We start from the raw sequence: 19,928 nt of genomic DNA, 5'->3' as shown, positions 1-19,928 counted from the left end.
TATTCAATCAAAGTTCAAAATTTCTCTTTTAAAATGACCCAGACAAACCTCACCCTATGAACCCGAGCACCCCTGCTAAGTCACGAAACGTAGTAAATGATGTATTAAATTTACAATTTTTGTTTAATCAAGTTCAAAAGATTTTTTTAGCATGGATTTGACGTTTGCGAAAGTTCCATTTCAATATAAATACTCGTGAGGCAGTCTATCCTCTGTAAGTATAAAGTCATTTTCATAGAATATGGATGTACTAACAGGATCTAAAAAGTACGACAACGCGCGCGAAATTGGCGGTTAAGTTACAACGCATGCAAGCCGTCAAGTTTGTCAGAAATATATAGATCAACAAAATAAATCGTGTAAAATGTATATGCGACCGAAAAATGGGCGTGGCTTACAGCTAAATCTCGATGACACAAGTTGATCTGTAGGGATTTACATATGTATGCCAGCTTGGGTAATGGATCAACATATCCGGGGTGGATCAACAAATGCAAACGGATCAACAAATACCTGGCGTACCGTCGCGCGAGATCAACATAGTACGAGAGGGGATAAATATATATATATATATATATAAATACATATATTTTTTTACATGAATTCCGTCTAAGAGTCCCAACTGCTCCTAGTCGACTGGATCCAGAATGCTGTACATATTATTTTAAATAAATAAATAGTGAAATACCAAAATCAACAAAATAAAATTTACTTGCGCACGTCGGGATTTGAACCCGCGACCTTTGACTTGCTAGTTGAGAGCTTTGACCCTCGACCATAAAAGCGTCATGCAGACAGATGTCTTTATGCGGCATTCACAAAACAAACAATAACAATAAAATAGTAATAAAAAAGACAAAACAGAATCAAGTTGATATATTTTAAACATGGTAGATATAGTCAAAAGATTTGATATTATTTTAGGTTGGGGTGGTATTTTTTATACTGTTTGGTAAGTAAATTAATTCGTGTGTCTTAAATAGGTTGATTTCAGGATTTTTTTTAAAATTGTTTAGTTGCCTTCCGTAACTGCTGTATCTACAGTATCAACAACTGGCTGACTGCATTTCCTGGGTCGCAAGTCTACAACTAGAAAAAAAGAAAAAAAATCATATTTTAGAAGTCTTATTACAGATACATCGATTTTTTTATAAATCGAAGAATAACAATAGTCCACCACGTGCAACTATTAATAGTAACATAAAAAGTTACTTAAATTGCACAATGTTCTGAGCTCTAGCGACATGTTAAAATGTTTTTTTAAATATATATTAACGCCACACAGGAGGACCTATAGAAAATAATTTCCCTCGTGGCCTATGTCATTTTTCGGGATGCTGTGTGGAGGATCTTTTTAAGGAAAGGAAGGAGAGGAAGACCTGGGAAGGCAAAAGGTATGATGGTTGGATGGGAATCTAGGGATCAGTGTGTCGAGGAGTGACGGAATTATGAATCACAAGTCGATGGGTTGAGAGACCAGTACGAGAGGTCAAAAGGTCTCCCCAAAACTCGGACACCCTTGAGATGATGACCTATGGCAAGTGTTGGTTATCCAATAAATTGTTTCTGGGGAGGGGGCACCCAAACCAGCCTCACAAATAAAAATTCGTTAATTTAAATGGTAAATATTCGGAATCGCTGGACACGGATTATACGAAATATTTTTGTAATAAAACCTTCTGATTTACCTTAATTACTACATAAGTAATCTGACTGCATTTGGGATATTTTTAATTTTAGCATTTTAATTTTTAATTACGTAAATCGAAAATTCACTTTCGTTGTATGGGATGACAGCTGAAATGATTTCTGTTGATATTTTCTCTTGTTGGTATTCCTGATACAGGACCGTAGAAACGTCAATGTAACAATATTGTTATCTTTATATAATTTAAATGGTAAATATTCGGAATCGCTGGACACGGATTATACGAAATATTTTTGTAATAAAACCTTCTGATTTACCTTAATTACTACATAAGGAATCTGACGGCATTTGGGATATTTTTAATTTTAGCATTTTAATTTTTAATTACGTTAATCGAAAATTCACTTTCGTTGTATGGGATGACAGCTGAAATGATTTCTGTTGATATTTTCTCTTGTTGGTATTCCTGATACAGGACCGTAGAAACGTCAATGTAACAATATTGTTATCTTTATATAATCTTTGTGTTATTTTTTATTATTTGGTAAAATTATTAACGTCAACACAGGCTTGTCCTAGTGAGGTTAAAAATTCTAACATAAAAAAATTATACAATGTAAAGAAACGAGAAATAAATAAATAATATTATTCTAGTCTCTCGTTTCGTCAAGGGCAAATATATTCTATTTTACTTTGAAATTTTAATTTGTGAGTGAGAAAAATATTAAACATTTCTAATGTCAAATATTTATTGACTGGAAAGTCTCATTGAATTTATTTTTTATTGTGAAAAACACTTATTACGTTTTATGGAAAAAATTTCGAATTTCTTTATTATGATATTAGAGAGCGAAAAACATTTCACTGAAATGTTTTTCATTTCATTTCTATCCTGGGAAAAAATATATGTTCATTTATAAATGTAGGTATACAAATATTATCTGTCTGTGATTATATTCAATATTAGAAGTGTTTATTAAATAAGCGATAAAGTTGCTACTAATAATATAATAGTTTTGACAGAAAATTATTTTAATTTTTATTACTTATTGAAATTGAAAACGATTTGTCGATATTTTAGACTGACTTGTATGCTCTAGTAATATTAATAAATTGCAAGTTGCAATCGGAGTTCCTTAATTAATGCAACTTGAATAATTTGTGGATATATCATTGGTGTGTGTGGAACGAGTCTCGATGAGTACAAGCAACACACGTCTGTTTGGCGAAAAGTCCTTTTATTTGTGTCTAAAAACAAGAATATAGAGAATGACACACCCAACACGGTAAACCATTATGCTTACTTGATATGTTTGCGGTAAAACAACATACAAATCAGATGTCACAACGAGAGCCAACAACAATCGCCGCCATTTGCAAATTATCGTTGATCGATGGCACTGACTTGATCATGTGACATTCAAAATCCGTCACGACCCAGGCTTGTACTATATTCGACTTTGCGTAAAACCATCATAGGAGTTGACACTTTGGCAAAACCAAGTAGTATATCGGTAGGTACTTATTTAAATTTAACATAATATTTTACACTTACCAAGTAGTCCGCATTTTATGCTACATTCAAATTTTCTCTGATCGTAGTTTTTTTCATCGGTCCCGCATTCCGGATTATACTCGTTGGTTGCACAGGCTGCAAGGCAAGCGTTGTCGACTGGGGCAGGGGTGCTAAAATATATTTCTTAAATATTAAAATATTACTTAACATGATTTTTATAATTCACAACGCTAAACCTGCAACCTGCAGAATTCACACAAATGTAACAATTAGAGTAAGAAACTTCAATATAATATTCACTTTTTGACTATTTACAATATTTGAAAATCTCATACTACCACCACAGTAGGCAAAAAAATGAAAATTTTGTTTGTGTTATGATGAAGGACTACATAAAACATATAATTATCTAAAATTTAACATGAAACCAATGAACCAACAATTGTTAAAATAAAATGTTATTTTTTAACAACCCTGTCTCGGTACAATAAAATATGTGTAAACTTTACTTGTAAACGTATACTCAATAATGGTAATGTGCCACTGACAGGTCGTTCAAATATGAACATAGCACGTCCAAAATTTGCTAGATTTTTTCGTGATATCATTTTAACCTTTATGACTTAAAAATTGTATTGACGCCTCGATCTTGCTAAAAAAATTGCGCTTCCACTTTTATTTCATAAAATAAAAAAAAAAAATAAAAACAATTATTTCAATTTACTATTATAAGTTAAGAAATTCCGACGTTTTCAGTGTCAGATTTTAATTTTTAGGTAGTAAGAAATCGGCTGAATGGAAAAATAAATATTCTTCTATTAAATATCTTTGTATGGGAAAAAATAAAAGATTTTCTAAAAAAGTTATTCACATTTTTTTCGTTCTATCAAAATGTAGAATCACCACCCAAAGTTAGTGCAAATTACTCCCAGACACCCTGTAGATCATTCGTAATAAAAATTATTTCTTTCTTTTTTTACTTTTCTTAGATAGCTGATAATCGAAAAAATCATCGTTTATACCTGAAGGAATGCATTTTCTTGCATTTGGAAACTGTTTGGTAAATTGTGCACATTTTGATTTTTAAAGAAGATTTAAGTAGGTATTTTGCTTTGTCGCAATATTATAAGGAAAACATTTAAAAAATATTTATTATTTCACTAAGCGTGTACTAAGAATTTTCGTTTTACTTTTTATGGAAGATTTTTTAGAAATAAATTGAAGGTCAAAAAAGATTACGTCGGTTGTCAACCTACGCCAATCCTTACAACTTCCAGATTCCTCTCATTTATTTTGATAAGTGTTAACATATTTTTTTGGTTTCTTTGTTCTGTTTGGGAGGCGATAACAACAACACTTCTTCCACAGGCCACCCCAAGTGGTTCGATAAGCTTGGTGACTTAGCAGTGGTGTTTGGCTTCATGGGATGTAGCTTGTTTTGGACTTGTGGGCGGATGCGTCTTCCCATCAACTGCATGGCGGGACTGATTGAAGGAGGCCTTATTGACTCTCCAGCTGGATTCTCTAGCATCGCCTTGCACCGCAGTTCGAGGGTTGGATTCATGACGTCCGTCACTCCTGGATACACAGACCACCAAATTCCTACCACCCCTCATCCTGTTTCCTTCCCAGAACTCCCTCTCCTTCCTTTACTTAAAAAGGCCCTTCACACATTACATTACATTTATAATGCATGACGTATTTGTGCAAATATTCCCGGATTACGAACAACCTGACAATATTTTAAAATCTACTATCACATCAGTAAGCGGAGCATGCTGTTGTGTTGTGATGGAAGACTTAGCAAGCCGTTGAATTGAACACACTACGCCTGGGTGGGACCCAAACGCTATATCAACTCAGCCACAGACCGGCTGAGAACGCATTGGGCGTACTATCATGTTAATAATATTATTGTTTTAATGTTACGCTTATGTTATTATATTGTGAACTGTAGACAGAATAACTTTCCTGTAACTACTTTAAAAAAATAAACTTATACTATTTCTTCCCATTAGAAATAAAAAAATTCCCACTGTCCACATTTTCACGAATGTTAATTTTGTACGAGATAATGGGCTTAAAAGCATACTTGCTTAAGTATAAATTATAGCTTCTACTATTTACCATAATAATAACTAATGGAGTTTTCGTTGATACCCCTTCGTTCAACATGGTAAGCAAGAATACAGACTTGGAAATCTATTTATCGAGTTTGCATAAAATATTTTTTTAGTGATGACGATAATTCTCAACCTGAAGAGCATAGATTCCCAACAAATGGGACGCGATATATATAGCAGTATATTCCCGGATATTACATGTATATATACTCAGAAATTATTTATTTAAAATAATTTACAGTATATTTGCGGCACGATCACCACTCAGAATGGAAACGTTACTCAGAAAAAAAATGGCTTTTGCAGTGTTCCACCTTCTTTTCTCCCATCTCCTTCCCCTCGCCACTACCTTAAACCTCACAACATATCTCAATTGGGGATTTCATAGTCTCACTGACTCGAAACGATTGGGAGCAGTTGGAACTCGTGTGTGGTATTCACATTAAAAAATGTATTTTTAATTATACCCATACGAAAAGTAATATAGCCACGAATACTCATCAGCTATTCTTTGATCATTTATACGAAATACGATTTGCTCTAGAGTAGATGACCCATCAGCCCCTTTCCCCTCTCGCAAGTCGCAACGGAAAAAAAGTTGGGAACCCCTGCCTTAAAGTAATAATTATGATAAATCTATAAATACAAGACTCGTTTCGGCTTGAATGCATTTCGATGCAGGCTGCTAAGCATGTATTTGAAGATTTACCTCTCCACGCAATCAGCGATAAACTGATGACTGGTGAAGTTTACAACAGGTTCAAGTCTTAATACGTTCAAATACAAAGAGTGCCCATACAACTGAGCCCTTGAAAACTTTTCTGCTTACATCAATGAAGCTTCTTTCCCAATAAATACAGCAACTAAAAATTTTTTTAATAGCTGAAACCGTGGATTACAAACGACCTTATTCTCTGTATACGTAAAAGAGATCTAATTCGTTAACAAACCCTCAATTCTTACGTTTCTGTAAAAAGTATCGTATTATTTGCAATAACCTGATAATAATAACCAAACAACAAAAAAATTTAAGATTCGCGATATGACAGTAAAGTAATTTGGAGCATATTGAGTGAAAATATCATTATAACACAATCACAGGATATTAACGGCAAAATATTCTAGTCCACGAAGACCCCAAAAAACTTAGATGATCATGCCAACCTATACTTTAGTGACATTGAAACGAACTAAGCCAATAAAATTCTCAAAGCCACTAATAAAACTCAAAATCTACTAACAATACGGGTAAAACTAAAAAAAAAAACTGGTTTCAATCGGCATACACGAAATCTGCTTCGTTGGTTAGAATCATATTTATCACATAGAAGTCAATTAGTTACTGTTAACGGTTCAACTCTTCCCCAATCTGTGTTACTTCTGGCGTACCACAAGGATCACACATTGGACCTTTGCTTTTCTAAATTTTTACTACCGTCCTTACATTTGAACTCCGCTGTAACTTTTATCTATATGCTGACGACCTCAAGTTATATAAAGCTATTTAATCTATGGAAGATTGTGAACTCTTACAACAAGACCTTAACACTTTATCTGCTTGGTGTGTTGACAAAGAAATGGAACTGAATATAGCCAAGTGCAAAATTATAAATTTCACTAAGAACACCAACAAAATCCTATATTCAAATAGCATATGTGGTCACAATCTGGAAACAGTTGAATCGATCATAGATTTAGGAATTATATTCAACAACAAACTAACGTTCAACCAACACATTGAATACATTGTAAGTAAATCAAATAAATTACTTGGTTTTATTGTAAGATCAACTAAACTGTTCAAGAATTCTAATAGCCTAATAATTCTATTCAATTCGTTAATCCGCAGTGTTCTTGAGTATGGGTCAACAGTCTGGAATTCACATTATATCAGACAGGTATCTAGACTTGAATCTGTCCAATGAAAATTTACACGAATTTTGTCTTATTGATCAGGTGTCTACCATCTACTAGACGGTTACGAAAAAAGACTTACATATTTCAAATTAGATAGTATAGTTAAAAGACGAAACATAAATGACTTATTTTGACTAAATTGTGAATAATCAAGTAGATAGTAACGTAGTCCATCAAATCAAGTTATACGCCAGGCCCAAATTCACTAGAAACCTTAACATATTTTGGACCAATTTTTTACAAATAACACGGGTTATTATAATTCTATGTCTAGAATGTCTCGATCATACAACGATATTGCTAAAACATATGCTTGCATAGATATTTTCGTAAATAATATAATTTGTTTCAAGAGATATCTCCACGATTTCTGTTCCTAAAAAAAAAAAATAAAAAACACATATTGTTTGTTGATTTTTGATGGTTTGATATTTTCTATAACATACCTTATTTAAATTTATTTTTAATATCTCTTGTAATTTTAAGCTTTGTATAAAAAAAATCTGATATTTTTGTGATAGTGAATGTGCAAATCTGATTGTTGCAGACACATAAGTCTAGGGACATTTATATTTGAATGTAAATTTATTTTATACTAACCACAAGAATGTATTTTAAGTGTTCTGTTTGTGTCTTAAATTCTAAGAAAATGGAGGTCATTCACAAACCTTGAGTTAACATCTTTGAGTATTTCAGCAATAAGCATATCCCAATCATCAGTCTGTCTGGTTCTTCTGTTGCCAGGAGCCTGGTGAGATATCGTTATTTGTAGGGCGAGCAACACTGTATAATAAACATTGACAAAAATCAATCGCGAGTGACATTGAGACAAATTTTTAACTACGCAACTTTAATTGAAGTCAGTAAAAATATTGAATCAATGATTATTAATTCATAGTACACCCGCAATGCTTCGCGATTACTAATATTTTTCTGGGGCATCTCTGACTTCTTCCACAATTCACCACGGTATACCACATTGTTAATGTTTAAAAACTATATTACATCGACTTTCATTCGACTCCGTATCTCATTCCGGGGCAGAGACATTGCTTTAAGTATTCCTCGAGCGTCCCCGACTTATTCTACCATTCTATCCACCCTCTAAGCACTCCTGGCTTTAATAAGAACAAAATTTTGAGTCGATTTCGTGATACGCATATTTTTTGAGCTGTCATTTTCGAGTAAATAGAGTCTGAATTTTGAATTTTTTTAGGTTATATTTGTACGAAATGGTTCACTAGTAGGATAATATCAGCTAGTTTGTCTATGAAAATGTGTTACAGCGTAGACCTACCTCCAAAGATTCCATGATAACTCAACACAGTGACAATTCAACACACCTTTAAAAAGTGATATAAAGTCATTAGAACGATGGAAAAAATAAAATTTAAACCTAACCTAACCTAACCTAACCTAACCTAACCTACATAACCCAGTTAATATTTTTTTTGTTTAATCACTCTCCATGACTTATATAACTTTTTAAAGATGGGATGAATTATCATTTTGATGATTTATCTGGTCACCACCTCCAAAAGTTATATTATCCCTGGGTTGTCGAAAAAAAATTGTCCACAGAAATAATTTATTTTGGGTTCTCTCTGTGATCCATACTTCAACCAGATTCTCACTTGTACTACGAGCTATCTTAATTATTATTTCTTCATATGAAGCGGTTACTTTGTGATGTGACATTATAATTTAAAATTAAACAGTAACTTTGTAAACATCACTTATGGTGATGTTTACAAAGTTACTGTTTAATTTTAAATTAATTATTATTATTTATTTATTGTTCTTCAAAAGTTCTATCCGTTAAAATGTTCTAAGCAGTACAACAACATTGTTATGTCAAAGAAGAGGTATAAACAAATAGGTCTCCATGAACCAATGCAGTACCAAGTGACCAAAAATCATCATTTTCCTTCATGTATTCTGTATTCAATCGTAATGTCAGGTAAAACTATTTAACTAACTAACTAACCATCACGCCGTTTCCCCGCAGGGGTAGGCAAAGAGGACGGACCGCCAAACAACTCGGTCTTGGCACACACTTCTTGCCTCATTCACATTCATACATCGTCTCATACATACTCTTCTATTATTCTGACTCTTGACATGGCCCGACTCGAGTATCTGTTTCACTTAATCGTACCATGTCTTCCTCGGGCGTCCCCGACTTCTGCTACCATTCGCATTTGCATCATATATCCTCCTTACACTCCTATCTTCGCTCATTCGCTCTACATGCCCAAACCATCTAAGCGTCCCTTTCTTAATCTTACTGATTACGCTTACATCAGCCTTGCACTCTTTGCGAATCTCCACATTCCTCATACGATCAAACATGGTTTTACCACACATACGCCTCAGGGATCTCATTTCAACAGCATTCAATCTACTTTCATCCTTTCTTTGCCAGTTCCATGCCTCACTTCTATACATCAGGGTAGGTACCAGCACTCCGTTGTGGACTGCTAACTTCGCTTAGCTTCTTTGGACAATTTTTTGTTAGCGCAAAATGCGTTAGTCTTCCATTAACGGAATTACCTGCATTTACCCTTCTTTCAATATCTCTGTTAGCCTTCCCATCTCTCGTAAACATACTTATTAAATACACAAACTCATCCACCTGCTCCAAGTATTCCTCATTCACAACTATATTGCACACTGTTTTCGTACTCTCTCTTTCAAACACCATTACTTTAGACTTACTTACATTCATCATTAACTCATTCTTCATGCATACTTCGTTCATCCTAGACATCTTATTGATAAATAATTTTTGAGAATGTTTCACGTTCGTCAGCAAAACGAAGCGCACATTTATTTTTAAACTATGTATATCTTAAAAACTTGATAGAGAACTGGTTTGATTATTTAATATTAGTAAAATCATTGATGTTGACTACTTTTTTGTCGCCATAAACTTGCAAATTTTCAAAGCTTCAATGTTTTCATCTAAATCAGAGGTTCCAAAATATTTAGTACATTTTTTCAAGAATATTTTTACTTAACGTCCTTACCGCCTCGAAAGTTTTGAAATGTATTAGGCCCAAGGACAAACCAATAAATGCTGTTGAATCTTTTCGTACGGAAAGACACATTTAGAAGAAAAGAAACTACTTCCTCACAGATCACAGATCACTTATTTCTTCCACTGGTGGGCAATTTTGTTCATGATAAGAATCACTCGTCTTTATGAAGAAGCTAAGAATTACTCTAAAATCAAGTTCACCTAATCTATTTTCGTACCATTTCCCACAAGTTTCGTGATAATAAAATTCCAGTCTTATTCCAGTGAAAACTGAACGCTGAGATTTTTCATACAGTTTTAAAGTTGTTATTACAATCTCAGACTGTTTACATATTAATCGTTGGATCCCCTTGGTTCCCTGGAGGCCCCACGAGGGAAGAGTGCATCATCTCTCCTCTCAACTCTCCCTTGATTCCCTACAAGTATACATATTCATCCTTGCAGCTTTTTTAAATATCGATTCTACGGTTGTTTCAAATATCTTATATAATAGGCATTCACACACCGCAGACCATAAATCATTTGCCAACATTAAGAAGGTTGAAGCAAAGCGTGTTTTTAAAATTTTTTACGGTAAAGAGGTTATTAAAGACAGTGGTATTATTTCCGTTTCCTAATATTTGCATCTTAAGCTGACTTAAGAGCAGATTTTTAATAATTCCTTCTCTTGTTTGTGAAACAGCCAATAATTTTTTAAGTGCTGATTTTCATTTATTCTTAAACTCAATGATTTTTTTTTTAATTGTTCAAGCTAAGCTAGAATATTATTCTATTTATAACAAAAAAAAATCTTAAAAATACCCAAAAAATATCATAAAAAATACTTGAAAAATAGATAAAAACACCAAAAAAAAAACCACAAACATATCGCTCATTTGCGACAAGAACGTGTTAACGAAAATGTGTATCGTTATGGAATAATGATACAGTAGAATCCGGCGCATCGCGCTCTACTTGCTGCTGAAACGCGATATTTCTAGCGCCAATAATAACCGAGTAATGAGGGAAAAGGTCGGCGACTATCGGTTTAGCGCCATCTCTTTCCGCCCTTAAGTTTAATGCAAGATCGGTTCACGTCAGTTGTCGCCGCTCGCTTGAGGGGGAAAGTGCTGCCCGATTGCGGCAAAAACGTAACAGCTCATGGTGTCACGGTTTTGATGAAAGGTAAATACGGCTTTTTGTTTTTTTAGTGATTTATTTTTGCAGCTATAACGGGACATTTTGTATGTGGGTCATTATTGTAGTAAAAATAGTAATCACATGCTATGGTTTACATAGGATTGTACCGTTGTTGCTGAAATAAACAATGTTTTTAGTTGGTTAATTTAAGATGTTCCGTTACAGTTGATAATAAAAGTACAAAATGTTTGATCTTAATATTGGTTATCTCAAGTTAACACATTCTTGATAAAAAATAATAAATTTTTACAACGAATAGCTTACAATGTTGCATTATAAATGATAAAAACATTGTGTAATTACAATTTATTTTTCAGATGGAATCACGGTCTAGGAAGATTGTAAATCTTGCCCGAAGAATTAATGAACATTCACCATGTGAATCAGCACCGGAAGAACAACAACTGCAATGTAACCGGCCTCGTTGCGACTCGACTAGTTCTTTGAGCAGCAGCACTTCTTCATCATCAATACCATCAATTATTGAAGACTCTGACGACTCAGTGAAGGATCCTGACTACGAATTAGTTCAAGATCAACGAACAATTGAGAGTTCTAGTGAAGGTGAAGATGAAGATATAATTATGGACGACAACGAAAATCCTAATAAGACTGATATACGTACTATACAGACTGATGATAAACAAAAAAATGAGAACGCAACAAATATAATGCAAAATACGATTTTAAATGAAGAAATAGATAACACAGCTAAACAAATGATGACAGGAAATGATGATAGAATGAGACAAGAAAAAATGCTGGATGCTATTGCAAGCATCGTGCCCACAGAAAGAGAAACGTTTGTATCTGAAAATAGATATCCGACTGCAGACATACAGATGAGCACCAATGAAGAAACAACACCTGCTAAAAAAGCAAAAAAAAGACCATTTAATGAAGCAATTGCACCTAAAAATCAACCACCACCTGCAGATGTACAGATTAGCACAAATGAAGACCCTACACCTACAAAAAAAGGAAAAAAAAGACCACTGAATAAAGAAAAATGGAAAAAAAACATTACTAAACAGTTAAGAAATGCAGGACAGTCCTACGAATCAAAAGCATCAAAAAAAACTGTTCCGCCCCGTCAACCGTCAACAGTATTTTTCTATGAAGTTTTCAATTGCAAGCAAATTTTTCGTCCTACAAAAAGTTTTAAAAATCGTTATCTACATTGTGATTTTCATACAAAAACTAATTGTATCACATTCAAAAAGTGGATCGTTTTCCGATTATTAAATAATCAAAGTGTGAACACATCTACTATAACAGTGATTCTAAAAACAAAATCTTATTTGCGTGACAAGTGACATTTAAAGCCATAGACATAAACCTAATGAAATATTGTTCTGGCTGTTACTGAAACCAGAGACAATATTTTGAATTTGAATTGAAGTGGGGGCATTTTTGAACCCAACTTTCTTGTAAACTGTGAACAAAATGTCTAATACCCAAACACGTAGCAATAAATCAAACCTTGATAAAGAGGACAAACAAACTATGGATAAAATTTTTGATTATATCGACAAAAAGTTTGATTCTTTAAAAAAGGATATAATTCAAAAAATTGAATGTCAGAATACGGAATCTATAAAAAGTATTGAGTACATAAGTGCTCAATATGACGAAATTATTAAAAAATTGGATACAAATAATAACCAAAATAAATCAATCCAAAACGAACTTGAAAATATAAAAAAAGAGCAAGTGGGAAAAAACGCTACAATAAAAAAAATGGAACTAAGACTAGATGAAATTGAATATACATCAAATCTGCACTACCTAGAAATTGCAGGAATTCCACAAAAAAATGGTGAACAACTGGAGGAAATTATAAAAAAAGTCGCATCTGCAGCTGGAGTTCAAATCAAACACGCTGATATAAACAATGTGACCAGAACTACAGATCGAAGACTTAATGCTCCGCCAAAAATTCTAGTAAAATTTACAGAAATTAAACTAAAAGAAATCCTTCTATCTAAAAAAAGAGAAATGGACCTTAATTTACCAAAGGATTTGACAAACGAAAAAGTGTACATAGGTGAAGTAATAAGTCCCTACAAAAAAGAGTTGCTTTGGAAAGCAAAGCAACTAGCCAAAGAAAAAAATTATGAATTTGTTTGGATCAAAAATGGGAAAATAATGGTTCGTAAAGGTCATGATCAAAAAATTTTGTACGTAAATCATCTGGACGACCTCGATAAACTAATATAACAAATCACTTACTTGAACACACCAAACTGAAATACCTACTGAGAACATGGATAAGGAAACAATAACTACAAACAAACCAGATGAACTGCTAACTCGTTTTGCTATGCTTTTATTAGTAATTATCTTGATATAATTATCCTCACTGAGTGCTGGATAAAGGATAAATATTCACCCTTACATATTAATAATTACACCTCATATGCAACCAATTTGAATTACACAAAAAATGATGGTGTGATAGTGTACATTAAAGATGACACTAAAGTCAATGAAATAAAATTCCCAAATGCAAACTGTTTGAAAATCAAAGTGGGTGATGAAACCACTATATTAGCTCTGTATCGATCACCAGCTACAACTAATATTAATCAGTTTCTTGAAACGCTTTCTAATGAACTCAATCTTCTAAAAAACAAAAAAAATGTCTTCCTCATCGGAGATATAAATATTGACATACTAGAAAACGGTCATCCAAATAGAACTGATTATCTGCAAACACTGGCCGCCCACGGACTTGAAAGTTTGATAAATAAACCTACGCGTGTTACAAATGACAGCAAATCTTGCATCGACCACATATTCAGTAAGACTGTCAAACCAACCAACTCTATCATATTCACCTCTACTATAACCGACCACTATACAACAATTTTATCTATTACAAAAAAGAAAATACAAAGATCGCAGCCCTACCCAATTATCGTGCAGAAGACAGAAACCATATGGAATGAAGTAAAACAACAATTACTAAATACAAACTGGATAAACCTACTGGAGAACCTTGATACAAATAGTGCCTGGAGTAAATTCATTGAATATATAACTCATACCATCATGTCAAATACCAAATCAATAGAAAAAAAGATTTCACATAAAAATCAACATCTTAAACCATGGATAACCCAAAGCGTTATAAATTGCATTAGAAAAAGAGATGAACTACACAGGAAAGTTAGTTTAAATCCTTGTGATATTTTTATACAACGATATTATAAAAGATACAGAAATATTTGCAAAAATGTTGTACGCAATGTCAAAGAAAATTATTATAAGAAAAAAATAGACGAATGTAACAATGACCCACGCAAATTATGGAAGATCATTAATGAAATTACAAGTGCAAAATCATCCCATAACAAAAGCATAGATGAACTAACAATTGAAAATACCCAAATCTCTTTCGAAAAGCATCCGGACAAAATTCTCGAATACGTAAACGAATTTTTTACAAATATAGGGTCAAAATTGGCAAAGAAAATCAGACATCCAAAAACTAGCATTTTACCAGAAGAAAAGGAAAGTATGAACCAGATAGATAAATTAAAGTTAACTAATGTAACCAATACTGAAATCAGAAACGCAATTGTATCCCTCAATGTTAATAAATCATCGGGAAATGATATCATCTCAAATAAAACAATAAAACAACTCCAAAATGAACTGACCTTCCCTTTGACATACTTGGTCAATCTGTCTATATCTACAAATGTATTCCCCTCATGCCTTAAAAAAGCAACAGTTATACCTATACATAAAAGTGGTAACAAAAAGGATATATATAACTACCGACCCATAAGTCTCTTAAGCTCCTTTTCAAAAATCTTGGAAACTGTAATGAAGAAGCAAATTGTTCTTTTTCTTGAACAAAACAAATTATTATCACCATCCCAATATGGCTTTAGGGAAAATCTAAGCACCAATGATGCCATAGAAAATCTAACAAGCATAGCCATAAAAAACATAGATGAAGGGAAAAAGTGTTTGGCTTTATTCATAGATCTTCAAAAAGCTTTTGACACAATAGACCATAAAATATTACTAACTAAGCTAAAAAAAATAGGAATGGCCGAAACAACAATGAACTTATTAGAGTCATATATAACAGGGCGAGAACAACAAGTACAAATTGGCAAACAAAAGAGCAAACTACTATCTTTAAACTATGGCGTCCCTCAAGGAAGTGTACTGGGACCGATCCTATTCATTATCTATATCAACGATTTAACTAACCTTACCATTAAAGGAAACATAATCAGTTTTGCTGATGATACTGTTTTATTATTTCAAGAAGAAAATTGGACGGATACATTTAATGAGGCTGAAAAGGGGCTTAGTGCACTTCAAAATTGGCTTAAAATCAACTCGCTTACCCTTAATATAAGCAAAACAAAATATATAACATTTTCAGTAAACGCAAGGAGCCAACCAATAAAATCACTAGAACTAAAACTACACGAATGCCATGGAAATAATATACAATGTTACTGCCCCGTCATCGAAAAAACACAAAACATAAAATATCTCGGAGTAATAATCGACGAAAATCTTAGATGGGACCTACACATCAAAGGTATTACGGAAAAACTCACAAGCCTTATATATTTCTTTAAAAATCTAAGAAACGTATTAAATAAAAAGGATATGAAAAAGGTCTACTACGCATTATGTCATTCTCGAATTGAATATGGAATCATAGGATGGGGATCTGCTACACATACGTACCTACACAACCTGAATACGATTCAAAAAGGAATCATAAAGACCATATTGAAAGTACCAATTAGAACGCCTTCAATTGAAATATTCAATTCCTTTGACGTACCAAATGTACAGCAAATATATGCCAAAAATATATTATTGAAGCTCTTCAAAAATAACAAATCCTCTACTAGACTGTGTATGCATAACACTAGATCAAACAAAAATGATATAAAAAATATTCCAAGTTATAAAACCACATTCGGACAAAGAAACTATACATACTTTGCAACAAAACTCCATAACATCCTTCCCCAAGACATAAAACTAATAAAAAATCCTAATGAATACAAATCATTAATAAAAACATGGCTGAAAGAGGTCAATGAAAAAACCCTAATGAAAACACTAAAAACGATATAGAAGACACTAAAAACGACATAGAAGACACTAAAAACGACATAGAAGACAAATAAACCATATTTAAATAACTTTAGTCCGCCTCGGCACAGGACCCCCTAGTGAGGAGGACTAAGAAATACAATATTTTATACTTAATTTCACCATTATATTTTGTATGTAACAATTATTTTATATAGTCGCTAAAATAAAAAAAAAAATAAAAAATAAAAAAACTAAGAGAACCCTGTAAGGAAACCTGCATTTTCAAGTGTCAAATTTTTTTTTCCGAAGAACAACGCCGTGAAATACTGAAAGATTACTGGAATTTAGGAGAGATTGAGAAGCAATGGAGTTTCATTGCTGCATCCGTTGAAGAAGCCATTCCAGCAAATCGTTATGTCAAACTCGATGATGAAGGAAAGGTTATTGAACCAAAGCGAACTAATAATGCTTTTTATTTGATTTCGAAGGGGAAAAAATATAGAGTGTGCAAGGTGTTTTTCAAGAATACGCTTTGTATCAATAATCGCCCAATAACAACTGCATTAAGCAAGAAAAATAAGGAAACAAATATTTCATTGATGACAGATAACCGTGGACGACATGGAAAGCAACCAAAAATTGACGATAATATTAAAGAAGGAGCCAAGCAGTTCATAGATTCAATACCCAAAATTGAATCTCACTATACACGAGCCCATTCAAGAAGAAACTTCATTGATGGAAGCAAAACCATTGCTGATCTGCACCACGATTACGTCGAAATCTGTAAGGAAAAGAAAGTTCCTTTCATCAACTATGTAATGTTCTACCGGATTTTTACTCAAGAGCACAACTTATCATTTTTTACACCAAAAAAAGATATGTGTGACGTATGCGAAGCGTTTAAAAATTCATCACCCGAAGAAAAAGAAGCTAAAAAGGACGCTTATGAAAAACATCATGAAGAGAAGACGCTATCACGATTAGAAAAAGAAAAAGACAAGAAAAACGAAGAACTGACAGTATGCGTATATGATTTGCAAGCGGTATTTCAGTGTCCGAAAGGCGAGATATCCGTGTTTTACTGCAAATCCAAATTGAATGTACTCAATCTCACAGTATACGACGTCCAGAAGAATACTGTAGAATGTTATGTATGGGATGAAGCAAATGCAAGCAGAGGTGTGAACGAAATAGGTACGTGTGTATTTAAGTATCTCGAGCAGATATCAAACGGTACCGAAGATAATAATATGAATGTAGTATTTTATTCTGATAACTGTGCTGGCCAACAAAAAAACAAATTTATGGTGGCCATGTACCTTTTCGCGGTTCTGAAATTTCCAAATATAAAGTCAATAACACACAAATATTTAATCAGAGGACATACCCAAAATGAAGGGGATTCGCCACACTCACAAATAGAAAGACAAGTGCGAAGAGAATTGCGAAGAGGACCTATGTACACGCCCGATGCATTCATCAGTGCTATCAAATCTGCTCGTAAAAAGAGTGAGCCATTCCGAGTGAACGAAATGTGCTTTGAAGATTTTTATGACTGGAAGAATGTATGCAGTTTAATGTCTTTTGCAATACAAAAAGATGACGAAAACGTTCCAGTCAAAATCAGTGAAGTCAAGATGATAAAAGTCATAAAGGATGATGTTCGGGCAATTTATTACAAAAACTCATACGCAGAAGAGGAGTTTAAAAGAGCTATAGTCATAAAGAAGAAAAAAGACATTGATATTGAGGTTAAAAAAGCCTACACAACTAAACCCGGAATAGCTGAAAGAAAGAAGGCTGATCTAATGGAACTGATCAACAAAAACCACATTCCAAGGTACTACAGACCTTTTTACGAATTTTTGTAGATTTAAGTGTTAAGTTTTTTATTTCATTTACTCAGATTTTATTATTGTTAAGTGAACTGTGAATTCAGAAATGCCTTCCTGGCATTCCTAAATATTTAATAACGTTATAATTGCTAACAGTTGTGAGTAAAAGTAAAACTACAGATATTAGTGTCTGGTTATAATTATAATATTTTTTAAATGTGATTATTACTTGTATTTCAGCGAAAGTTACACAATAACTTCGCTAAAATATCTTTCATTTTGTAAAATAAAATACAAAAAATACAGAGATTTCTACGACAGAAACGTGTCTTAATTAAAATGTTCCATACATTTATATTACAAATTATCAATAAAAACGTAACAATACGACATAACTTGTAAAGGTTTACATTTTTATTCAATTTTTTTTCAAGAAAAACGGTACATATCTGTTTGTTTTGCAATACTGCAAATTTTTTACAAGAATAACGCAACAAGGAGGACCCTTTTTTAAATAAATAATCATAATAAATTTAATAACTGACATAAAGGTCTGAATGCAATTTGATTCAAAAAAACGAAAACCTTGAAGTTATGTTGTATTGAGCTGAATAGTCTAAACATAAAAATTAAAAAGTTACAGGCATTTTAAACTTTCAAATGCGTTTTATCACAAATTGAGATTTTTACTTTGTCACGTTCTTGTCGCAAATGAGCGATATATATATTTAAAACCCTAAACTTGCTTAGATAGACTACGTGCATGTATAAAGTTATACCATTCCAGGGCAGCGTAGAAAACGCATAAAACAATAATACTATTTTATGTTTTTAACACTCTTTTTAACTTCTTTTCGCTTATTAATTTTTTGATTGGACCGGTTTCACTTTATAATGGGCATCTTCAGACCTGTCCACGTATAAAGTGAAACCGGTTCGGTCAGAAATAAATAAGAAGAAGAATGTTTAAAAATGTATTTTTATACATAAAGAAGACTTAATAATGGAAATCCAACATGAACTAATTAAAAGTTTAAAAATTATAAATACTCAAAAGAATAAGTTTTTATTAAATTGAAATACTTTTCAATAAATAATTCTTGTAAGATCAAAGCACGCTTTCATACACCATTAAAAATTGCTATTTAGAATATTAATAAACATTTTGTCTTATTTTTTTGAAAAACACATCACTTAAAAATTAATTTGTGTAAAAATTATGTTTGTACTTACAGCAAGCTATCAAAATTAGTTTTTCAGCCATTTTGAGTAGTATTTTATCAATTTTAATCAAGAACAAAACGGTAAAACTCTATCTACTATGCGGAGCTTCTCACAGATCAATGCAGAATGTGATCTAAAATGGCGTTTGAATTATTTTATAACATATTTATTGGAATCGTTATCCTTATGACGGCCAAATGAACCATTACTAATACTCACACCTACAAACACACATACGTACACATACAAATACTTAAGCTACTGTCAACCTGTTATTATTACTCATTTATCACAATAATAACATATTACAAAGAAACATATTTAAGTATCCGCTGAAATATTTAACATAATTTAAATAATT

At 32.7% G+C, this 19,928-nt stretch overlaps 1 protein-coding gene across 1 annotated transcript; it reads right to left on the bottom strand.

Annotated features, from left to right (window-relative positions):
* Positions 1 to 861: 861 nt before the first annotated feature.
* On the bottom strand, positions 862 to 19,707 carry LOC149419681 (uncharacterized). Its single transcript, XM_089636984.1, has 4 exons — positions 19,577 to 19,707; positions 7,873 to 7,987; positions 3,204 to 3,334; positions 862 to 1,089 (listed from the first exon to the last, which is right to left on the bottom strand). The coding sequence occupies exons 1-4, from the start codon at positions 19,605 to 19,607 to the stop codon at positions 1,013 to 1,015; spliced, it is 354 nt and encodes a 117-aa protein (XP_089493110.1). The 5' UTR covers positions 19,608 to 19,707; the 3' UTR covers positions 862 to 1,012.
* Between the last annotated feature and the right edge of the window lie 221 nt (positions 19,708 to 19,928).

This window comes from Hesperophylax consimilis, chromosome 11, assembly GCF_061612785.1.
Source record: "Hesperophylax consimilis isolate HC1 chromosome 11, BYU_Hcon_1.0, whole genome shotgun sequence".
NCBI classification, from domain to species: Eukaryota; Metazoa; Arthropoda; class Insecta; order Trichoptera; family Limnephilidae; genus Hesperophylax; species Hesperophylax consimilis.
Note: the sequence above shows the minus strand (reverse complement) of the source record. Positions and strands in the feature narration are given on the sequence as shown.